Below are 24,358 nucleotides of genomic sequence, written 5' to 3'. Positions count from 1 at the left end.
AAGGACAATTAAAATTAGCATGGGAAAAAAATCTAAAATATGTCAAGTAGGAAAACAAATGCAAGTTTGCTTTCTATCTACTGCATTGATATGAAAACAAGCTAGCATAAGAAGGACCTTTTAATTTTTTTCTTAAGCTTTTTTAACTACTAATTGAAAACTAGAACAAAATGATAACTTTTCTAAATGTTTGAAATTTTTTTAAAAACAGTTCGTATGTTCTCTTTGGGTGCACCTACATACAACACTATGCAACTTGCTATGGCAACATAGCATTGGTGGGCACAAACCGTGATGCTGCAGCTACGTTGCCGTAGTTATGCACTCCCTCACTATAGTGCATTGCTATGGTGACATAGCAGCTAAAAATAACCATGTGCTGCTGGCATGGTGCAGTATAGGCTGTTACTGTGCCATTATTTAGAACTTCCAAAAGGAAGTACAAAATAAAAGGGCTGTCTGAAGCTTTGGTAGCTGATTCAATTTGGAGGAGATTCGGCCTGATTTGGGGATCTAATCTCTAAATCTGAATTGAATCAAGAGACCAAGTAAAAGCTCCAAATTGATTTGAGGCATCTGAATCAATTTGGAAAAGCTTCGGAAAAGATTTGGCCACTTAGGAGATTCAGCCATAGACTAAACAGGCAGCTGACAGCTGCCTCCAGCTGGTAAGTCTGTTGGGGTTGGGGGATGGAAAAAGTTTCCCAGCTGGGGTGGAGGGGCATGTTACTCAGGGAGCAGGACAGGGGGATGTGGGATGCAGGAACAGCAGCTCTGGAAATGGGGGCTATGCTCTGCTACTGCTTGGAGCGAGCTGCATTTGCATCATGCCCACCCACACCAGCTGGGTAAGACACCAGAATCCCTGCGAATCCCCGCACTGGGGCAGAGGTGGGCATAGCTGGGGGAGCCACAGGAGAAGACCCCATGGCTGTCCTGCCCAACCCCACCCTCCTCCTGGCCTAGCCTAGTCCCAGCACTTAAAAAAAGAAGAAAAAGAAAAAGCCCCACACTCACTGGCTGTAGCAGCCATTGAAGGCTCATGGCAGATCGCCCCCATGCAGTATGGGGCAGTGGGAATCTCCCCCATGCCCGGCAGACACGCAGCAGCTGCCCCATGGTGCAGGTCCTGGGCAGCTCAGCAGGGTGCTACACGGTGTCTGGGAGCTGGGGCCACTGGGGCTGAGCACTATTGGCTCTGGCTGACATGTGAAGCCACCCCAGCTCCCAGCCAGTACATGGTGCCTTGGTAAGCCATGCTGCACCCATGCCATGGGGCAGCTGCTGCATGAGTGTGGTGATCCCCACTGCCCCCCACTGCACAGTGGGAATCTGCCATGAGCCCCCAATCCCTGCTGCCAAAGCTGGTGAGTTCAGGGCTTTATTTTTAATTGCCAGGATGCTGTGCCCAGGTGGGGCAGCCGTCAGGGGCAGGGCTGGATGGAGGGGTGGGGGAAAATTGGGGAGCGGGGGCTGTGTGGGGGGGGCTCTGCCATGTGGCCCCAGATCCCATAGCTGCTGCTACTGACAGTGACTCCAGTTTGTTTATTTTTTAATTACTGGGATGCTGGGGCCAGGTGGGGGGGCCATCAGGGGTGGGGCCGGGTGGAGGGGATGACTGGGGAGTCAGGGATGCATGGGCAGGCTCTGTCAGGAGGCCCCAGAGCCTCCACAGCCATATGGCTGGTGAGTGCAGGGCTTTTTTTTTTTTTTAAATGCCGGGACTAGGCTGGGGCCGGGCAGGGGCTGGGGCTGGCAGGGTAGCCATGAGGGCTTCTCCCACAGCTCTGCCCACCCGGAGAGAGGCAGGCACAGCTGCAGCAGCCATGGGAGAACCTGCAGCCACCTGGCTGTGCCTGCCTCTCCCCAAGCAATCTGAATCTCCGAATCAGCACTGAATCTTCAGAAGCTGATTCAGCCGAACTGATTCAGGACAGTAATCCAAATCTCCAAATCAAATACTTCCCTATTCACACAGGCCTACTAAATGATGACATAATAACAACAACAGTGCTGTAGGAGCACGTCTAGATTTGCCCTTTATGCACTTAAACTTTTAGGGCATTTTTACACATGCTCTGGGATGCAGCACCGGGAGCTTTAATTAGCAAGCCGCACTAATTAAAAGCATCCAGATCATGTGCATCAGCATCTCCATGCTGAAAAAGTGGCATCGGGGTGCTTTGAAATAAAACATGCTCAATGAGCTTTTATTTGAAATGCCCCACTGCCATTTTTTCAGTAAAGGGAGGCTGATGAGTGTGATGTGGAAGGCTGCTGGAATGCGTCAATTTGCTCCAGCAAACTCGATGAATCGAGTCTGTTCCAACATGCTGGATTTCCAGCACATTGGAGCAGTCTCCCCCACACATCTCTAGGAGCCCTTAATTTTTTACTTAGTGATTTACTTTTCTTATTAAAATAAAAAAAAAAATAAATCAATTACAAGGTTTGAAAGTTTTCCCAATCATTTTGAAAAAAAATGGCATTTTTAATTCTCTATACTGAAAGGTCTATTATCAGTATTTTACAATTATAGGGTCTGAAATGTCTGTTATGCTTTTTTTTGTTTAGTTTTGTATGCATTTCTGTTTTTGTACTGATATTGTTTTTGTCTATCTGATGCCAACAAAATGGGGATTTGATTGGTTAGAATTATAAGAATTACTAACTTTTAGAGGCTTACAAATGAGATCTGTTTGTTTTTAAGTGATATAGAATCATAGAAAATTAAAGTTGGAAGGGACTTCAGGAGGTCATCTAGTCAACCCCCTGCTCAAAGCAAGACCATCCCCAACTAGATCATCCCAGTCAAGGCTTTGTCTAGCTGGGTCTTAAGAACTTCCAATCATAGAGACTTCACAACCTCTCTAGATAATGTGTTTCAGTGCTTTACTATCCTCCTAGTGATCAAGTTTTTTTCCTAATATCTAACCTAACTTCCCTTGCTGCAACTTAAGACCATTGCTTCTTGTTTTGTCATCTGTCACCACTGAGAACATTCTAGCTTCATCCTCTTTAGAACCCTATAATTATGTCCAGGTAATACTGAAGTGGGTTTTTTGTTCGTTTGTTTGTTTTAGTTGAAAAAAGTCAGTGTTGATGTATATTACCAGAAATTAAATGTAAACTCTTTCATGATAAATTTTATCAGGGGCTTTTGGCATCCAGCATACAGTTTATCCTTGTCACAAATCTGTCACAAACCTGTCCACACAACCTTGTCAAAAACCTGTCCACCCCTAGAGCTCCAAGTTTTTTCCCTGCTGTCCCACTGCTTGTCCCAAGGTGCCAACAGAAGTGCAGCCCCAAATTGTAACTCAGAATGTTTTCTGCAAAGTGTTCTGAGTTACAACATTACCCACAACCAAACAGAGGTTCAGTGTTGGTTCCAGAGGGGAAGGGAATCTAGCTGCCTGCTGAGATCCTGCAGCCAGGTTCCCATAACAAGGGCTGGGGCTCTGTGACAGTGCTTGCTGTTTTCAGAATGGGAGGGAGGGGGGTAAGGCAGCAGGAGGAGCTCATTCTTTGGGCTCCCCAGCTGGTGCTGAAAGGTGGGGGTGGTGAATTGAAGCCCTTCCACTTGAGTGGGGGGGTGCGACTCCAATACACTCACTCTACCCTCCAGGAGGAGCTGAACGCCCCCCCCCCCCCCCCGACTGAACTCCCTCTGTTCCCTTTCCCTCCTCCCATTCTGAAAACAGCAAGAAGCTGGGTACTCAGCAGCCACAAGTTACAGAAGATGCTACATTTTGAAACGTCTTTATCTGGTACCTCATGCAATGAGGTGTCAGATTTTCACCTTATTAGCCATTTTTCAAGCTGTCTACAGCCATACACTTCTGTTTGGTCATGGCTATAGACTGCTTTCTATGGCCAGATTGGGTGCAAATTGTCACTTCTGTCTGTACCCCCACAGAACAGACCAAGGTTTGCCCTAGGATACCTCCTTATTCCCACAAGCCTTGGCTTCACTGTCGTTATACAGAACTTCACAGATGCAGCAGGGAAATCTCTTCCAGCTCTAGATGGACTCCCCATGGGTTGTGGGAGAATTCTTAGGTCCCCCTTTCATTGGAATGGGCTAGCTTGGAATATCATTTGTCCAAAGATTGTTCTACCATAGGCAGTCAGCAAGGAGAGAAAACAACAAAAGGATTTATTATATAGGAGAAATGAACTATAATAGAAAAAAACTGTCAATAAGCTTGGAGAAAGCACAGAGGCAAGTAACATTTCTTATCTGCTTACCTGACAGCTTTTATCTGACTACCATCTACTCCTTCACAGACACTTGCCAGAGATCAGCCCTCTTGCTCATCCTGTCATTCCTGACTCCTGAGGACTTGGACCCTCTTTCTGTCTGGGAAAATACAAAGACTTCAGTCACCTCATAGATATCCCCTGAATTAAAATACCTGTAACCCAGCTTTCTCCCCCACCATCAGCATTGTCCTTATGGCTCCTGAGTCTCAGAATCTTACAGAAACTTCTCTCCCTGGGACATTTAGCATTCCTCTGGATAAAGGGCCATTTCACTTAGATGCCTTTACTACTAGGTGGTTGTTTTCTCCTATTACAAGCAGATAATGACTTGGATGCCAATCCCACCAGTGACCCTTTCTGTTTGTTATTGGGAGTGACAACTGTCTTTGCCCCAGAACAAATTGGCAAGAAATACTTAGCAGTTTCACCTGTTCTCTTTTCCTTTAGTATTAATTTCTTATTTCCTTTGGGTAAACCATGTTCATTCAGACAGTGATAAAGATGATATAAATAGATACAGCATACCACCGGCTTTACAGTGAGATCATACATACCATATCAGTACAACAAACACAAGAAAATCTGCATGATAAGCATGTGTTGGATAGATTAAGCCATCTGGTCATCTCTCTCATTGTGTAGGTATACATGAGAGAAGTGTGATTCTTGGGAATACATTTGTTATTTTATGAAAGTAAGGAACCATTTTCAATGTGCTTAATTTTATTTCTGAAACTGCCTTCCACGATTTCTTTTTCCTTCTCTACTCCCAAAAAGGCAAAGAGGAATGTCCATTCTAAATCAGAGGAACAGTGAGCTTCTTCATTGCCCAGGGCAGGGGTGGAGGAAGGCATGATGAATACTGTAGACTGCTGTGGGGCAGCAGTGGTGGGAATAAATATTACTTGTGGGGGGTGAGGGTACAGAGGGCGGTGTAGTGCTGGGCTGCCCCTCCCTCCTGCAGGGAGTAGCACTGTGGCGGTGGTGCTGGAGCAATAGAGCCGCATTTTGTGGGGGGCTAAGCCCCATTAGCCCTGGCCTTCTGCCACCTATGCTGTGGGGGATGGGGAGGTGGGAAAGGAATTCTTCCCTGTCCTAGATCTCTGCATACTGAAGGCAGCTTCTACAACTGCTGCTGCTGTGGCAGCATTAGCTGGTGTAGCAGCAGCCCCATGGTGCAAAGTCCCTGAATGCTGCTCCTGAGGATGTTCAGCACCCTCCCTCCCTCACCTGAGATATATTGAAGGTGGCAAAGATTTCCAGGGGGAGGGAAGAATTCCACTCGCACTCTGCTCCAAGGTACACAGTTGGGTGTGGGTTGGGCCTGCTGGGCTCTTATGACCAGGCAGTGCAGAGCTGCCCCTGTCATGACAAAGTTTTCTAGTGGGGACAGTTCTAGTGCCCCCTCATAGTCAGTGCCTGGGGCTTATGCCCACTAACCCACTCCCCTCTGATTTACACTACTGTTCTAAAGTAGTTAACAAAGTTTATGAATGACATTCTGGGCCTTACCCTTCTGGGTGCTGACTCCTCATGCATCATTGATTTTAATGGGAGTTGAGGAAAATCAGAAACGTTGTGGTGAGCAAATTTGTTATTACCCTGAAATAAAATAGTTTTCTGATAGCATAGGTTAACAATAATTTAGATTATTGAGAAGTATTAGCTTTACAGCTGAATACAAGGCATGACCTGTGGCCTAGCAATACCGCTGACCACAAGGCAGAATAATAGCTAAGCCTTTGCTCATGTTAAGTAATCATTTTAACTGTGTTAACCATTTTCTGAGTAAAATGCAACAAGTAAATCTGTGTCTATGTGCTGTAAACCAGATACAGGAAGGAACAAGATAACACAAAGAAGCCATTGTTCTAAGTACAGTGATCGTGTCCTTAAGAAATATCTACCACTGTGCAAGTTTTTGCTAACGTATCATAATGTTACTGTTACTTAACTTTTAGCTTTTAGAAAGTGCTATGAAGATCTGTGAATCACCGCCCAAGTATTGCTTTTGTTAACCCTGTAGTCTTGCCTTATTGTAAAAAGTATAAAAGAACGCCCCACCCTTTAGGGGGGGCCATTTTGCCTCTTTGCTGGCTTAATGGTCATTGCTCGAGCAAATATACTGCAGTAAAAACTTTACCCGTGTTGCCTAGTCCCTATGCAGCTAGACAACGAACTCCAGGGAGTTTTCTCCCACCACAATTTGGTGACCCAGATGGAACCCGTCTAGCTTAGCGCCTTTAGAGACCTCCACCCCCTGACACCCCAGTGCGCACCAGGTGAGTTCACCTATTTGGGTCAGTCTCGGGAGGTGGACGGTCCCCTCAGGACCAATAAGGCGGGATCCTCAAATCAGGTAGAGGAACGGTACCGGCGAGTACCTCAGGTCAGGTATGTTTTTAGTTTCTGTCTACTTTCTGGGTCTCTGGTTTTACCTCTAGAGGTCTCTAGAAGCAGTCTTTGATGGTATCCGTCTGCCACTTTAAAAGCTGTTAGAGCGGCAGCCTGGCTGAAAGGCGAAAGACACGGATATAAGGTAGAAATGCTGTTATAACAGCCAATGACTAGGGTCTCAGACTCAAGACGCCCCTCCTCAAGGAGAAAGCCAGTGGGGTCCGAGAACACCAGTTGTTGTACGTGGACGAAACAGCTTCTAGGCAGGTAGAACTTAGGGAAATAAGACTGCTTGTACTTGGATATAATCATGGGTTGTGGCCTAGAATATTCACCCCTTGATTTTATGATCAGGAATTGGAAACATTTGGAGGGACGGGCAGAACTATCCAAGTCTCGTATGGCAGAAATCTATTTAATTAATTAGATGTCTTATATGTCTCAGTTAGATTTGGGAAGACAATGGCCAGAAAATGGATCATTTGACCCAAATCGCCTGGCTGCCTTACGAAAGATCTTAGAGGACCTCCACCTCAACCTAATGAATTATTGGTATTTGTGAGACAATGTTGCTAGTAAGCCTTTAGTCACCCCGACCCCTGTACCTTTCCCAAATTTATTAGCTCCCCTTCAATGTCCAAAACCTTCCGCACCACCTTCATATTCAGAAGATGATTATAAACCCATGCCCAGACCCCCTATCCCACCTGATCCGTTCATTCCCATGCCGGCAGGGGACTTGGGAAATCATGGGGAGGCATCACTCCGACTGCCTCCCGGCAACCACCCAAGTCCTGAGCCTGTAGATGAATCAAGGCATCCCTCTCCAGACTCAATTTCCCCGAACACTGATCCAACTCCCATAGCTAATAATACCCAACAACAAGTACCTGCCCCTAGCCTTCTGGCTCCCCTAAGAGAATACCCTGTGCCTGGCGAGGGTGGAGAAGTTATCAGTCACTGGACACATGCTCCGTTCTCCACTACCGACCTCTTAAAGTGGCAAAAAAACACCCCCAGGCTCAGAGATGATCCTGAAGTAGTTCTAAGGTGCTTCAAAACCATTTTCATAACTCATAAACCCTCCTAGTCAGATGTCATGCAGCTTCTCGAAAGCCTCTTAACTACGGACGAGAAGACCCAACTTCTACGCCATACTGACCAATGTCTAGCTGATCAGCCCCATGAAAACCACCCCATGACTAATGGCGTGCCTAGGCAAAATCCAAATTAAAATTATTACCAGAAAGGGGGACAGAATTCAATATGAATGCTAAAAGACAGCATCTTAGAAGAACTAAAAAAAAAAAAAAGCAGGAGATAAAACTACAAACTGGTCCAAAGTGACAGCTACTGTTCAGGGTCCCGAAAAACACCCTTCAGACTACTTTAAAAGACTCTGTAAAGCTATACGCCAGTATAAAAACATAGACCCCGAGACACCTACCACTTTGCCTGTGTTAAAACTTGTATTCATAAGTCAGGCTAGCAAAGATATTAAAAAGAAGCTCCAACATAACACTGAGAGTGTTGAGAGTAAATCCATGGCAGAAATCTTAGCCATTACTACTAAAACTTTTAATAAAAAGGAAAAAAAAAAGAAAAAAGAAAAACCAGTCTTTTAAGATCATGAAGCCGCCCGCAGCTTCAGTAATATAACATCTGCTTTAACTTCTGCCCCTGCTCTAAGGCTACCAGATTATCAAAAACCTTTCACGCTCTTTATCCATGAGCGACTAGGAGTAGCCTCTGGGGTACTTACCCAACCCTTAGGCACCACCCAACGCCCAGTAGCTTACTTCTCTGCACAATTAGATCCAGTGGCTAAGAAGGGAATAGGCTGCCTTCGCGCAGTGGCAGCAACTACAACAATAGTCAAGAAAGCCCAGGAATTAGTCCTCGGATACCCCCTTATCGTAAAGGCTCCACACACAGTAGCCCTCCTCCTCCTCCAGAAAAATACTCAACATTTTTCTCATCAAAGAATAAACAAATAGAAAACCACACTTTTAATAGCCACAAACCTGGTCATAGAAAGATACAATACCCTGAATCTGGCTACTCTATTACCTCTACTCAGCAACAGGGAACCAGACTCCCACGATTGCCTTCAAGTTGCAGTATTTTCAAACAAACCCAGGGCAAATCTTAGTGACTTACCCTTAAACAACCCTGACTTAATTTTTTATGTAAATAGCTCTTCAAAAATAGTCAACAGAATTAAAAAAACAAGTTATGCAGTAGTAACTCCTTTTAAAGTGCTTAAAACTAAACCACTGCCTAAGCAGTTAAGCGCGGTAGCGGACTGTGGCTTCCAGCTTATGCCGTGCCCTGGGCTCTCACCAAGCTGCTTTTGTTTTTTCTCAAAGTAAAATGCCGAAAGTTTTTGCACGTGTACTATGAGACAGAGAAGAGTAGAACTGCTCGTTTCTCGAAAGCTATATGGCATGTTAGGCATAACGTGTATTACTGCGAAAGTGTTTGTCACGGTGTAAAGTTTTAAATGTCCTGAAATAGTTTCTCTTTAGTGAGATTAATGTTTTTTTTTACTTTCTATACCTGATCTTTCATAAAATAAAGTAGTTAAAAAAGATAAAATATGGTGATTGCCAGATGAAAGAATAGTACTACCTAAAGCAGCCCTTAAACCCTATCTACAACAACTCCATCAAAGCAAACATTTAAGTTGTGAAAAACTTGCTACTATCACTAATAGGCTGTTCTACGCACCCGGAGTCTACCAGGAAGCAAAAAAACTCTTAAAACACTACAATATATGCAAAAAGTTTAATATCAAAGGAGAAAAATCAGGACCCCCTAGAGCCCGCCCCTGGGCTTATACTCCCTTTGAAAGACTACAAATAAATTTTGCTAATATGCCTAAAGACAATGGGTACAAAAACCTCCTAGTAATTGTTGACCAACTCACAGGATGAATAGAAACTTTCCCCACCAGAAGAACTACAGCACAACAAGTAATAAAAATACTCCTTAACAAAATTATACCCAGGTTTAGTCCACCACATATCATTAAAAGCAATCAAAGATCACATTTTACTGCTAACATAAATAAAACACTGACCAGCTGCCTTAAAAATAAAATGAAAATTCCATACCCCTTAACACCCAGAAAACTCAAGACAAGTAGAGAAAATAAATCAAACCCTGAAACAAAAAATTTAAAAGCTATATGCTAAAAGCAAGTTAAAATAAACTAAGACTCTCCCACTGGCTCTTGTATCCATCAAAACCACCCCCAGGAGAAAACTAAAGCTCAGCCCTTACGAGCTGTTATTTAAACACCCTGTTCCCCAACATTCCCCCTTATTACCGGTTCACACCTCCTCTCTTTTAAACAATAAAAAACTCACCTCTTATATTTTATCTCTACCGGAGACAATACTTCTTCAATAAAACTACAAATCCTTCCTTTAAATCCAAGAATAAAAGCAGAGTGCTAAAACTAAAAAACGATAACTAAATACCTCCTAAATATTCAAACCTCGCTGCTTTAAAAAAACAATACTAAGTCTGTAATTCCCACGCCTACCATAAAATCTCTGCCAAAAAAAAAAAAGTATCTACTCTCCGGCAATACTAAAACCCTCTACATCCTTCACCATGCACCTTCCATGGGGCAGATAACAAAACAAAACAAAACAAATTACAAAAAAACTGTAATATAGTAAACAAATATAAAAAAACTCCACTTACCAAAAAAATATTACTCAAGTGTTCCCTTACAAGTATACTCCCAAAAATAAACACTATGTATCTTTAAAAATTTACATTACACCTCCAAACTATAATAAAAAACATAACTCACAAATTCAACAAAAATCACAAAAACCTCTCAAAAACCGTTACTGCCTTAGCTAACACCCAAGAAAAACTCCAACAAATAATAATTCAAAATCGCATAACCCTTAATTTCCTCCTCACTACTCAAGGGGGGGGCATACACAGTCATCAAACTAAAATATTATATATAAATTAACAGTTCTTTTACCATTGTACAAACCCACCTCAATAATACAGCTATCCATATCCAAAAACCTGAAGATATAACTAAAATCCCCAAAAATACATCTCTTAACTAACTTACTAATTAATTCTCTTCCCTTACAAGATAACTTAAACCTTTTATATTAAACATAATCAAAATTATTATAACTATAATCTGCCTGTTATACTGTTTTCAATATTTATACTCTCTAAAACAAGTTTATACAAAAACAAGTAAAAATATATAGTCAGTTCATACAAATATCCAACAACAATCATCAAAACCTAACTCCACTAAAGCTTAAATATTTAAAAATATATTCCAAAATTCTCTCTAAAAATTTAAAACAAAAAACACTGTAATAAACAAATTTATTATTACCCTAAAATAAAATAATTTTCTAATAACATAAATTAACAATAATTTAAATTATTAAAAAATATTAACTTTACAGCTAAATACAAAACATAACCTGTAGCCTAACAACAAGACAAGCTAACCACAAGACAAAATAATAGCTAAACCTTTACTTATGTTAAATAAACATTTTAACTATATTAACCATTTTCTAAATAAAATACAAGTAAATCTATATCTATATACTATAAACCAGATACAACAAAAAACAAAATAACACAAAAAAGCCATTATTCTAAGTACAATAATCATATCCTTAAAAAATATCTACTACTATACAAGTTTTTACTAACGTATCATAATATTGCTATTACTTAACTTTTAACTTTTAAAAAATACTAATTCAACTTAATAAAAATATACTATTATAAAAATCTATAAAGCACCACCCAAGTATTACTTTTATTAACCCTATAATCTTACCTTATTATAAAAAATATAAAAAAACACCCCACCCTTTAAAAAAGCCATTTTACCTCTTTACTAACTTAATAATCATTACTCAAGCAAATATACTACAATAAAAACTTTACCCGTGTTACCTAATCCCTATACAACTAAACAACAAACTCCAAAAAGTTTTCTCCCACCACAACTATAACTTCCTATTGCATGAAAAGACTTAAGTCACTGATGAAAATTCTTCACTTCAGAGCTAAGAATATGGAAACTCTAAAGACTACAATAGGGAAAACAGAGATTACTAAGGAAATGCTGTTTATTTATCTTCCCTGGGTTACTAGAAATATATAATCTATGTGCTAGTAAAAAGTAACAATGCGTTTTATTTCTGTTTTCTTAATGTGGAAATTGCACAGATTTATCTTTATAAAAAGCTTAACCTAAGAACTAAACCAATTGAAAGTGTGTATTTTTGGTATTTTTAACATTTATCTGCTGTAAATGTGGACTGTCACTACCCTGGAGTGTTGGTTTTTGAATTTGACACAGATGATCAGAATGAACAACAATCCTTAGTTGTTTAGAGTCAATTACCATGATAATATAAATGCCAATTACATTATTGTTGACACTTAATCCCTTTTTCAGTGATCCTATTAATCAGTTGTTAGAATTCCAGTATGTATAGCTGCTTAACCTCAGAAAACAATGGAAACATCATTGGCTCTGAAAAAGATGTCTGATGTAGCCTGTCAAATACATTTATGGTTTACAACTATTTTTGTGTCATTTTGTTAGTCTAATAAGGGTCTCTTGCAGCTTTTTAGGATGTGTTATACTTACTATTAAAAGGACTTATTTAGCTACATTTATCCACAGAGCATCAAGAAGTGTTCTCCTCATTAGTAAAGGATTGAACTTAAATTCAGATGCTTCTCAGGATTAAAACCTTATGGCCGCTGACAGATGTGGGGGTGGGTGGGAAAGGTGCTTTACTGGAAGAGGAACTGTGTCAGTTTGGCCCATCTTGGCCAGCATCTATATATGCTTCAGCAGGGCTTTTTGGCACTCTTATTTAAAAGCTGATTCAATCACCTATTAGCTAATTGAATCAGCTATTATATAAAAGTGCCAAAAAGCCCCAGTGAAGTGTGCAATCTATACAGATGCTGGACTAGCCAGGTGAAACTGATATAGTTTCTTTTTGGGCATGTGCTGTGCTTGGTGTGGAAGCACACCAACCTGAAAGTAAAGTGCCAGTTTTTTCACATCTGTCAGCAGCCTATGTTTTTATCCAGCTGATTATTTCACCACTATTTATAAACGTAAAGTTTTTTTACTCCTTTCTGCTTGGATATTGGGAATCAGATGTTGCAATAACTCTGCAACTAGAAAACAGAGGCCTATTAAAGATTCTTGATTCTTTAATTGCGGTGGGACAATGAAAAGAAAGCAGCCTTTGCACTGTGGGGAGCTTTTACAGTCTAGTTTGAGTTTGAGGAACTCAGGAGAGTTGCTTAGCCGTGTGTGATAGTCGGGGACAAATCAGATGGTGGACTATAGAACACTGTTAGAGGAGTTCCTTTAGGAACATACATATAGTCTGCACTTGGCAGTTTTTGCCTGGCTGATCCATAAGCTAGTAAAATTCTTATGCACCTCAATTTCTGTCTAGTCCATCAAGCATTCACTTGGCCCTGCTGCAAATACCATTCCATCAGCACTGATAGCTTTTTGTCTGCTCATTGTCCTCTATTATCTTGGTATTGTTGTTGAGTGTTCACATCAAGGCCCCACCCTTCCAATCCCTAGATTTCTTCTCCCCCTAATATTTGTTCCCTCTGTTCCTGTTCTTGTGTGGTGGCCAAAAATCTCTGGCTAAAATCCTGTGACCAGATTGAATTCCTCAACTACAAAACCATATTCTCTGCCATTTCTACCATCTTCAGCTATTCTGTGCTTTCAATTTAACTGAATCCTATGTCCTCAATCCCAACTTCCTTTTTTTTGCCTTTTTGACTACTTGTCAAAATCCTGCCTCCTGTGACCTCTGTTCCTCTTTCTGCTTGAAACCTTCTAAGAGGAAACTGAAAATATGCAGTGTAATCTTTTTTCATTCTTCTCCTCTGATACAGACACCAATGTTTCATATGCATTCTTCTCCTCAAACTCTCCATTAAATGCACTTGTTCCATCCTATCTTCTGATCTTTCTGATGCCTCCTCTCAGACCTACCTTTACTCTTCTCCTTAACCATCTTTGGCTCTTTCCGTTCCTAAGAGAGGCATGCTTTAATCTCTATGATCTTAAAAAGCCTCAGACTTGACCCCATTTATCTGCCCAAATGCAGCCATCTCCCTTGTCTCTTCATCTCAGTGTGTTCTGAAAGTGCTGTTTAAACAGCTCCAAGGAGGTCTTTCCCTACAACTGCATTGCGCCACTCCTATAGCATGGCTGAAATTGTAGAGGCCCTAGCTCTGGGGCAGTCTGCCTTGGAGTGGCCCTCGCCCTAGCTCAGGCCTGACTGAACTCAAAGGTCTGACTCTGGAGTGATCCCAGTAGATGGATTGCTCCACAACTAAGATACTGAAATGATGAGTTGGACAGACAACAATAGCATATCTTCCATTGGCTCTGCTGCAGTCAGGAACTTGGAGCCCATCTCCTTGGTGAAGTTTTCTATGAACAAGGAACACTACTTTTGGCTTTTAACACAGTTGCCTACACTTTGGGGCTTCCATAGTTTTTTCCCTCACCTGGTTCTTTTCCTACCACACCAAGTTATGGAACAGCCTTTCCATGTGGAGTAGTGTGGAGGAAAAACCCAACCTAGCTGATTTTAAAATGGTACTTGATAAATTTGTACATGGGATTACAGGATATGGTTCCTGCAGTACAGGGGCACAACTGAGTGACACAGGAGATACCTTTCAATCTCATGTTTCTATGTAGTTGTTCCTTCACCGTATCCTTTGGAGGATCCTTTTCAACCATCTTTATCTTTCTGTGGAGATTCCACAGCATACTCTTTTCTTTTACCTTTGTGTTTAATTTCCATAATAAGATCTGCAACCAATATCTTTTTGTGCATGTGTAGTCATCAGATCAAGCTCAATCTGGCTAAATCAGATCTTTTAATTACAGCTAGGCATTTTTTCCCCCAAAAGAGTAATACATTTGTTAGAAATGAATGCCTCTTCACAGCCAGTCAACTATGTATATTATGTTATGTATAATTACATTTCTTTGCAATGATTACTATGAAGTTAATAATTTTTCTCTTTTTTCATCATCTAAATAGTAAAATAATATTCACAGGTATTAGATAGTATAATGTACTTATTCTATCGAGTGTGCAATTTTTTCCTAACTTTTCTTCAGTTATATATGGTGGTTATTTTTGCTGTAAAAACTTTCTTTTATTAAAAAGATACAAGTGCCATATAGTTCAGTACATGTGTCATGGTAAGGTCACTATTTTTGTTAGATTTGAAGATAGTTCACAAAAAGTTTAGGGAGAGAAACATTTTTATTAAAATCATGTATAACATGTCTCTATAGCAGGCCCAGGTCCCAGAGATAGCCCCCTGGTAGCCTGGCAGTGCCTGCCACTCTGGTACTTGGATTTCTCCTTTACTTAAACTGCCATGCTTGTTACGTTGTTTGAAGGAAAAAAAGAGTAGAGGCTGTCCAAAAGTGCCAGGGAAACACTGGCCTAGCCCTTCTAGATCTACCAGTGCTTTGGTAACCAAATCCCTTAAGGGCTACATCCATGGTCTCTGATCACTCTTACAGCCAGCCCATGCCTCACAGGTGTTACCAAATGTTTATTTTGGTGGTCCCTCAGCTGTCAGTCCAACCTTGAGCCTCTCAGGGCCCCTGTGTCCTAACTGATGTCTAGCCCCGCTTGTGCCTCTCTTGCTGTGGTTCCATTTCTGCTGGGCTCTGGTCCTGCACCTCACAGCTTTGCCTTCATCCCTGTAGAGCTCTGGGTCTGCCCTTCCAGTCTCTAGTCTCACCCTTCCAGGGCTCTAAGTTCAGCTCCCAAGGGCTCTAGGTTCACTCTTCATGAGTTATGGTCTCACCCCTCCAGGTCTCTGATCTTGCCTCTGGGTTCACCCTCCAAGGGCTTGGAATAACCATGTCCCTATCTGGCATCATTGGGACTTCCACCTCCCCTAGCAATCCCAAGCCCAGTAAAACCCAGGCTATAATGCAAACTATAAGCACTCTGTCTGCATAACAAGCCTTGATTTCCTTCCTTGTACACGTCATCTCAGGCAGATCCTAGTCAGTTATTTAGCCCCAGTCCTATTAGTATAGAACTCCTTCTGACAGCCTTTTAGACCAGACTGCTTCCCTAGCTCCAGTCGAGGCCTTATATGTTGCCTAAGACCTGCCTCTTTTGGTCACATGGCTTCTCAGCTGCCCACAGGTGTTTCTACTTAGACTGGTTGCCCTCCAGAACAGCTCACAGTGGCTAGGCTAGGAGCTATTGCCATGTCCCAGCTATCCCAGTTTGGCTCTGCCCCATGCTATTAATGCACAGCAGCTAGCTCTGCAATAGCCACTATGTGGCCCAAGCTGCCTCAGCCCTAATGTACAACTCACTTTGCAGCTCACTTTTCAATAGACACTCACAGCCTCTAACACCCTGGCAGCTTATTCTCTTGTAGTTCATAAGAAGCCATCTAGCCCACTTGGAGCTCTCCATACTTCTGATTCTTCCTTAAAGTAATAAGGAGGCTCTGTCTTCCTGTTACAGTCCCCTTCATTTTTATTTTTAATTTTCTATTTTATTTTGAATGTTTCTATTTCAAGGAGACACTAACTTGAAAGTACTATTTTTACTCAAATCCAAAATGAGGTCCCCCACATCAACACAGAGGAGCAAAATCTACCCTTATGGAAGAAAGTTCCTTTGAGTCTGAGGAGCAGAGTTGTTGATCGTTCTCTTCATCCTAGAACTTCCGGTGGTTTTTTTCAGATATGATAGGTCTAGACTGCAAAGTACCTTGAAAAAGAAAACTGGAATCTGGAACCTGATTAAACATTTACGAAATGCCATTTTAGAGAGTGGAGGGGGAAGTCTGATATATTTCAAGTAGCCTGTATTACTGCAGCATCCTCTATTACTCGGAGCATCCTTTTGGCTAATGAATTTGTGTCCGAGAATATAGAGTTGCTTTGACCAGATGGGAAATTCCTATTAAATATATACTGAACCTGGATCATCATTTACCAATATGAGATGGAGTCTCCTAGCCAACCAAAGATGCCAGAAAATATCTAGTTACTGGTACATAGGAAGTTAATATCAACGAAGAATCTAGAGTACTCTTAAACTAGAAGACTAAATTGACCAGTTATGGATAAGTACCTTCAACCAACAGAAGCTGCATCATAGCTTCATACTCTTTAAAGTGTATGACCTTGTCTTAGGTTTCACTTCAACCAGCTTTTCTTCAGCCATGGACTTTATTTCATTCCAACAATTGATATTAACCATGTGTGAGAAATTATATATATAACTCTGTAGTCTAGATAATGATTATCAGTTGGACATAAAGGGGATATTAAATAGATATTACAACATGAGTTCTTTAGGCTGCCCAGTATTCTTGATGAATATATGGCATTCTGGGAATGCACATCTTTGTTGGCTGGTATAGTTGAAAGCATCCATGCTGTTTAAGAAGCGTTTGTTAGTATCCCATATCCTTTTAAGTAGGGCGGGAGTTCTCCACATAATTTTGTGGTAGGCTTTCTTATGAGCTGTTTGCATTCAGGATTGGTGATGTAGTTTATTACCTGTATTACCAACTTGGGGTACACTATGGAAAGTGGAAACTGGTAGAGAAATGCTCATGGCTTGTAGCAGAGCCCTGCCATCAACTTGAACTAATTTTTCATATTTCAGTGAGCGTTAAGCCTTTTTCTATCACTGGCACTTCAATTTCTGACCCCTTCAATAGTGAAAGCTAAGGATACTGTAAGGGAAAGTTTGTTTGGGGGTTTATGTGCTGATGGTTGGGGCTGTCACAATGATAACAATTTACTACATCTTCGACTTCTTGTCTTGTTGGTAAAGTGTGGCTGTTAATCAAGTCACCTTCCCTAGAAAAAAGGCAGGATGCAACATGGTGTGCTACCTGTGCATGGACGGTGGACATACCTACTCACTTTATGAAACATAAATATTACAGCTTTTCTCATTCCATTTACAATGAAAGATGAACCAAATTCATCTTTCATATAGCTATTTTGACAGCAATTGTAAATACTCAGGAGAAAAGTTGTAAAGCAATAATGAGGTTTATGCTAGAAGGGCCAGTCAATTATTTTCTATAGTGTTCTGACTTTAAAATACTTTTTGAGTGTGAAATATTCTCTTAAGCCATTATAAAGTGAAACTTTCTGTCCTGTGAATTTTATCCTTTTCCACATTGCAAATCATGTATATAGCAGAATAGGAGCTTAGCTAGTTTCCAACTGTTTACTTGTTTATTTCTTGTCTGTCCTTCTCCATTATCAAGAATTGTCTTTGGAACTTGCCCAGCAGAGGAATGCTTGATGACTGCAGAACCAATAGAGGAAGCAAATTGCCAAAAAAAAAAAAAAATCTTTATCAGTCAAATGTGTTTTAAAAATATCATGGCAGCTGACTTCAGGATGAAAATAGTTATGGATGTTGAAGATCATTCCCTACCAGATTATAACCAGGCATAGTAGGATATTTGAACAGAGAGGAATTGTGCTAGTATCCTCTTTTGTTTTCTGGTATCCTTCATAGATGATATAGACTATAAGGACGGAGTGCACAAATCATTTCAGCGCTCAGGTAGATGAAATTTATGCCAGGAACTGGACTGCTACCCAGGCAGTGCAGCCAACAAAATGGGGGGCAAAATAGTGAATTACCCTTCTGCCATCCAGACTTTCATCAAGCAGCCCTTGGCCATCTAAGAGAAGTTGAGTCTGCAGCTTTACAAGTTGTGTTTATTTACAAGTTGAAAAGAGGTTTCCCACCATCAATGTTTACAGTGGATCCTGCTGAGATCAAAACTTCTTTATTTTTTAAGAAATTTCCATGGGCTGTGAAATGAAACTGGAAACATTTAGGAGCATGTGGCAGAGAAATAGAAGCTGAGGATTTATTTCAATTTGAAGGAAAACCTCATTGGTTCTTATTGCATTTTTGTTGTACTGTGAAATGTTATTGCTTCAGGCAGTGAGGAATTGCTTCAGGAAAAGATCTATAATTTTTGCACTTAACCTTGGTGAATGTTTTCTTTTCATATGTGATGCCGTATAAGTGAAGGTACTATATTTGAAAGGTACTTAAAATATGACACATGGGAAGCTAAGTGTGTGGAAGTCAGCTCATAATTTTACTAATTAGTTCTCAAAATTGACTACTGAGAATTCCAAACGTTCAAATCAACATTAGAAACCATTCTTAATGTGAGCCTTGTTTCACTTAAAATATTACTATGGTGTTACCTTAACGTGTCTAGTTAATGCATATAACATAATATATCTTGTCTAAGAGGTAGCTCAGACAGTATTTGTAGAAGTCCAAGTCTACCATCCTAGCAAGAGCTTTATTAGTATTAAAAAATAGGTATACGGTGGCAACAATATACTTTTAGTGAAAGTGGAGCTATGTGGCAAAATTGCTTTGTACCACTATAGTTACCCCTACCTCCCCAATGCTACCCTGACTGCAATCAGCTGTCCTAGTAAAAATGCAGTTTTGTCATACTTTAGGGGAATAATACCACTATGTCTGTAAGGTATCACACCTGTTCATGGCAGAACTTTTACACACTGGTCAACTCTTTCAAATGTAGCAGAAGTCCTTTGTTCCTTGGTGTTAGTTTTAAAGTTATAGCCCCAGTTTTTTGGTAAGTACGTATCCAGTGATATGGACAAAATCTGGAAAATGTGACTTCCAACCTCTTAGGAACCTAAACACAAATGAAAAAAACCCAACAACTTTGCTATAGGGAAAATGATATTGTTAATGATCTTACTTATACAAGAGGTCAGATTGGACCAGACCTAGTCATCTTTATTTCTGTGAATTTATGAAACTAATTCAATATGTATTTTGTTTCAAATCTCATGATTTTTAAGTTTACCTCAGGACTTCTGAACTGCTAATACAACTACTTATGTTGCCTTAGGCCAGCTAATTATAACTTATGTTTAAAGGGATTTATTTATAGCTATAAATAGGGGCATACCAAAATTGTGATTTCATGGATTATGAGGAAATTGGGAAATTGGCCAATGCCTGAAAAATCAGTAAAAAAACAAACTTATTGAAAATAAAATTCTGGTTCTCTCAGTCCTCGTGGTGCTTGCAGTCCAACCACACAACCTGCTGGGGGGGAAGGGGGAAGACGGACTGCCAGCATGCAGAGGAGGAAAAATGGCTGCCACCCCACCCCTCATTGCTGATTGGCCGAGAAGGCTGCCTGTCATGTGGCCCTGCCCCCTCTACCAATCAGCAGTGAGGGGTGGGGTTGCATGAAAGACAGCCCTTGCAATCAGTCAGCAGCAAGGGGCAGGTCCACTAGGGCCCCTGGGGCCCCTTGTCCAATCAGAGGTATGGGGAAGCCCTGCTGCAATCAGCTGACAAAATGGCAGCTGGCCCTGTGATCTCCCTACTAAATCAACTGTCTGCCTTCTGAAGTTGGGTAGACCCCAATCATAAAGTACTATTTATTATTTTTTATAGAAATATCATCCAGTGTGCTAGGTATATGAATATTAAATAGTTAACATTTTTTTCACAGAATCTGGACTATATAAAGCACTATATAAGTGTTAGATATTATATTTAATAATATATATGCATATTTAACTGTAGGTATGCAAGAGTTGCCTAGCCATTATTTTCCAACCCAGACTGTGGTCTGTGTAGTCAGGCTGGATATTAGATAAATATGCTTGGGGCCAGGTCATTTTCCCAAAGCTACTAGTGGATGAAATAGCCTAGGGACATAATGATATTCCCTATGTAGGGGGAATGGAAGACACTATATATAGTGACAAATCCCACAGCCTCACCCCTCCTCATATTTATTCAATTGTCCCAGTCATCTGTTGATACTGCCAGGCACCGCAGGAGTGCGTGTGTTTCTTCCATATCCAGCTGTGCCTTGTATGCCACAGAACCTTCTGGGGAGGCTTTGCTCCCATAGAAAAGTGGGCTACAATCTGTCTCCTGATAAACTGTAAAATAAATAACAAGATGTATTGGTATAAGGCACTTCTATATCCATATAGCAACCTCCACTATGAGATATGCTGTTTTAAGTAATCAGAAAAAAAATCTTAACCCCCCCAACTAAAACAGTTATGCAAATAGAAAAACTCTATGTAGAGCAGTTGACAGTACTTGTACCAAACAGACCACTTCAACAATTCTCAAAATGCAAGTCCAGAATAGTTTAATTTAATATTTAGGGCTCTGAATGTAAATAAAAAAAAATTGGGTTTGTGAATATGAGTCACAAAGTAGTCAACTGAAACCTAATGAAAATTCAAGCTTCCCAACAGGGTTCAATTGGTGACTTTTCTGGAGAAAACCCAGCCCCTCTTTATCATTATGCATTGAACCCTAATAAAAGAGAGGTTGTGACATTTTTTTGTTGTTGCTGCTTTTTTTCTGCACTTTGTTTCTCTCATGTTTGCAAGGTATCCATATTCCTTGCTAAAGTAACTTCCCAAAATGAAGCACCATGGATCTAGCATGGACTTCTCTCCATTTAGCAAGGTAACATCTGTGTGTCAGTATTTGCTTTGATGCTGTGAAAATGAATGCATAGTTACAGAACCTCTTTTGTTTTAGGTGGCTAATCTTGCTTGCTCATTGTCAACAAATGAAGATGGAATTAAAATCATCCAAATGGCAGCTAATTACATAGAGACTATATGCCCACAGGTATGATGTCTTTGATTAATTCCTAGCACAGGGCACTTGGGCCTATGTTGTATATCTGTATACAACTAGTATGTTTATTTACCCCTGAAAAATCAGTAAGCAAAGTAAATAAGCAAAGGTTAATTTAAGAACAATTTATTTAACTCTTCTCTTTTTTTTCCTGCTTCTAAGACTGTAGCAAGACTAACTAATAATCTGTATTTATGGAGGCAAATTAAATAAAAGTAAAAACAAGCTTTGCTACTTTGCTAGGTATTGCTTTAATTTAACCATCTTTAATCCTATTGCATGTTTTTATTGTGAATTGAAACTTTTACACCATTTGATATATTGAAATGTATATCAGCCTTCTTGGGCTATGGAAGGGTTTCAGTTCTGCTGACTGTCTCCACACCATATTTTTGAAGGTTTTCCTTTGGCCAAATAAATGGCATGCTGCAGAACAGCAAGTATATTTCTGGTAGGAATACTAACATGAAAAACAGAATGCATATTCAGTTCATTTGGCTGATATAGAATTAAAATGAAAGTGCAACTTTAAAACTATATCTCCTTTTATAAAAACAAACTATTTTACATTGGGTCTAAATTTGTCAGTGCAGAAGCTATATTGAAGATGATTAGGGCTTCAAGGAAATGCTGAACATTCTTGCCTTATCTCATAAAGTGTTTAAACTATATTTGAAATGAAATTTAAACAACCAAGATTTATAGTATTTCTTTTTACCAAGAGTGAGGGATCTATTCTTTCCTCAGGGCTCATTCCAGGCTTATAAATGTTGAAAGTGCATCAAGGCTAGAAAAAAAGATCAATATGAAGAACAGTATGCAAACTGTGAACATAGCACTTTTAGTTAATTTTTAAATTGCACAGTATATTTTTTATAATTATTTACAATTCAGTGTGGTTCAGTCTGCTGTTTTTACTTCTGTAGGTGATTATTAAACTTGTAAATTCAGTTTGTGGTAGGCCTGTACAAATGGGGAAGTATTTGATTTAGATTCTGCCGATTTGGAAGACAGTGATTTGATTTGGAGATTCGGATTATTGTCCTGAATCAATTTGGCTGAATCAGCTTTGGAGAGATTCGGTGATTTGGATCAGCCGGGGAGGGGTAGGCACAGCCAGGTGGCTGCAGGTTCTCCCGCAGCTCCTTCAGCTGTGTCTGCCTCTATCCAAGTAGGTGGAGCCACAGGAGAAGCCTCCATGGCTGCCTGCCCAGCCCCAGCCTAGTCCTAGCACTTGAAAAAAAAAAAGCCCCGTACTTACCAGGTGCAGGAGAGGTGATTGGGGCCTCTAGGCACTCATGGCAGAGCCACCCCCATACAGCGCAGAGTGGTGGAGGGTACTGAGGATTGCCCCCCATGGCACCCATGCAGCAGCTGCCCCATGGCACAGGTGCAGCACCATTTGGTAGGGTGCCGCACATTGCCTGGTAGCTGAGGCCACTGGGGCTGAGTGCTGCTGAGCTCTGACTGACTGTTGGAGTCGCCCTAGCTCCCAGACAGCACGCAGTGCCCTGCCAATGTGTGCTGCACCCACGCCATGGGGCAGCTGCTGCATGGGTGGCAAGCAGAGGGGTGATACCTGCTGCCCCCACTGCCCTGCGCTGCACGGGAGGCTCTTCCATGAGGGCCCAGAGGCCCCAGTTGCCACTTCTGTAGCCGGTGAGTGCAGAGCTCTAAAAAAAATAAAAAATAAAAGCCCCACATTCACCAGCGGTAGGAGCGGTGATTGGAGCCTCTGGATGCTCATGACAGAGCCCCTTTATGTGGCACGGAGCAGTGGGGGGCCGCAAGGATTGCCCCCCCCCCCACTTGGCACCTGCATGGCAGTTATCACATTGTGTGGGTGCAGCATGGCTTGGCAAGGCACTGTGTGCTGTCTGAGAACTGAGGCTGCTGGGGCTGAGCACTGCTGGGCTCCAGCTGACTGCTGGAGATGCCTCAACTCCCAGACAGTGTGTGGTGCCCTGCCAAGCCATGCTGCACCCATACCATGGGACAGCTGCCACGTGGGTGCCAGGCAGTGGGGGGGGGGGCAATCTCCACTGCCTACCACTGACCCGCACTGCCTCTCACTGTGCAGGGGGCTCTGTACAGGCCCCAATTACCACTGCCAGAGCCAGTGAGTGTGGGACTAGGCTGGGCCGGGTGGGGGATGGGGCTTCTCCCATGGCTTCTCCAGCTATGCCTGCCTCTGCCCCAGTGGGGGAAGCTATTGGGGCTCTGCCCTGCTGCCGCTTGCCCAGCTGGCACAAGGGGGAGGGATGCGATGTAGGTGCAGCTTGCTCCAGGTGGCAGTAGGGCATAGCCTCCACTCCCAGTGTACCATGCCCGCATCAGAGTTGGGAGCAGGAGCACCTCCTTGCTGCCACTTGCCAGCCAGTGCAGGGGATGTAGGATGTGGGCACAGCAGCGCTGGGAGTGGGGGCTATGTCCTGATGCCACTTGCCTCCTTCTGCCTGGAGTGAACTGCGTCTGCATCCCACCCCATCCCTCCCTCCCTGGCTGGGCAAGTGGCAGCACAGCAGAACCCCCCTACCCTGCTCCCCAAGTAATGTGCCCCTCCCACCATGGTTGGGCAACTTGTTCCAGCCCTAGCCCCAGCCCCAATCCCTCCCCCCTTCTCCCCCAACCCCAATAAACTTACCAGATGGAGGCAGCTGTCAGCTGCCTGTTTAGTCTCTGGCTGCATCTCTGAAGTGGACGAATCTTTTCCAAAGCTTTTCCAAATCAATTCAGAGATTTTACTTGGTCTCCTGATTCAATTTGAATTCAGAGATTCAGTCCCTGAATTGGACCGAATCTCCTCCGAATCTAATCAGCTACCGAAGCTTCTCACAGCCCTAGTTTGTGGCATGTAATTTTTCTAGCTAGTTTGTGCTCTGTCCATATAAATCCACCTTAATTAT

At 41.7% G+C, this 24,358-nt stretch overlaps 1 protein-coding gene across 1 annotated transcript in view; it reads left to right on the top strand.

The window, feature by feature from the left end:
- CTNNA3 (catenin alpha 3) overlaps window positions 1-24,358 on the top strand; it is a 1,574,321-nt gene that overhangs the window by 942,677 nt on the left and 607,286 nt on the right. The window contains 1 exon segment of the mRNA XM_059729874.1: window positions 21,351-21,443. Within this exon segment, the coding sequence (XP_059585857.1) occupies window positions 21,351-21,443 (93 nt within the window).

This window comes from Alligator mississippiensis, chromosome 6, assembly GCF_030867095.1.
Source record: "Alligator mississippiensis isolate rAllMis1 chromosome 6, rAllMis1, whole genome shotgun sequence".
In the NCBI taxonomy this organism is placed as follows: domain Eukaryota; kingdom Metazoa; phylum Chordata; order Crocodylia; family Alligatoridae; genus Alligator; species Alligator mississippiensis.
Note: the sequence above shows the minus strand (reverse complement) of the source record. Positions and strands in the feature narration are given on the sequence as shown.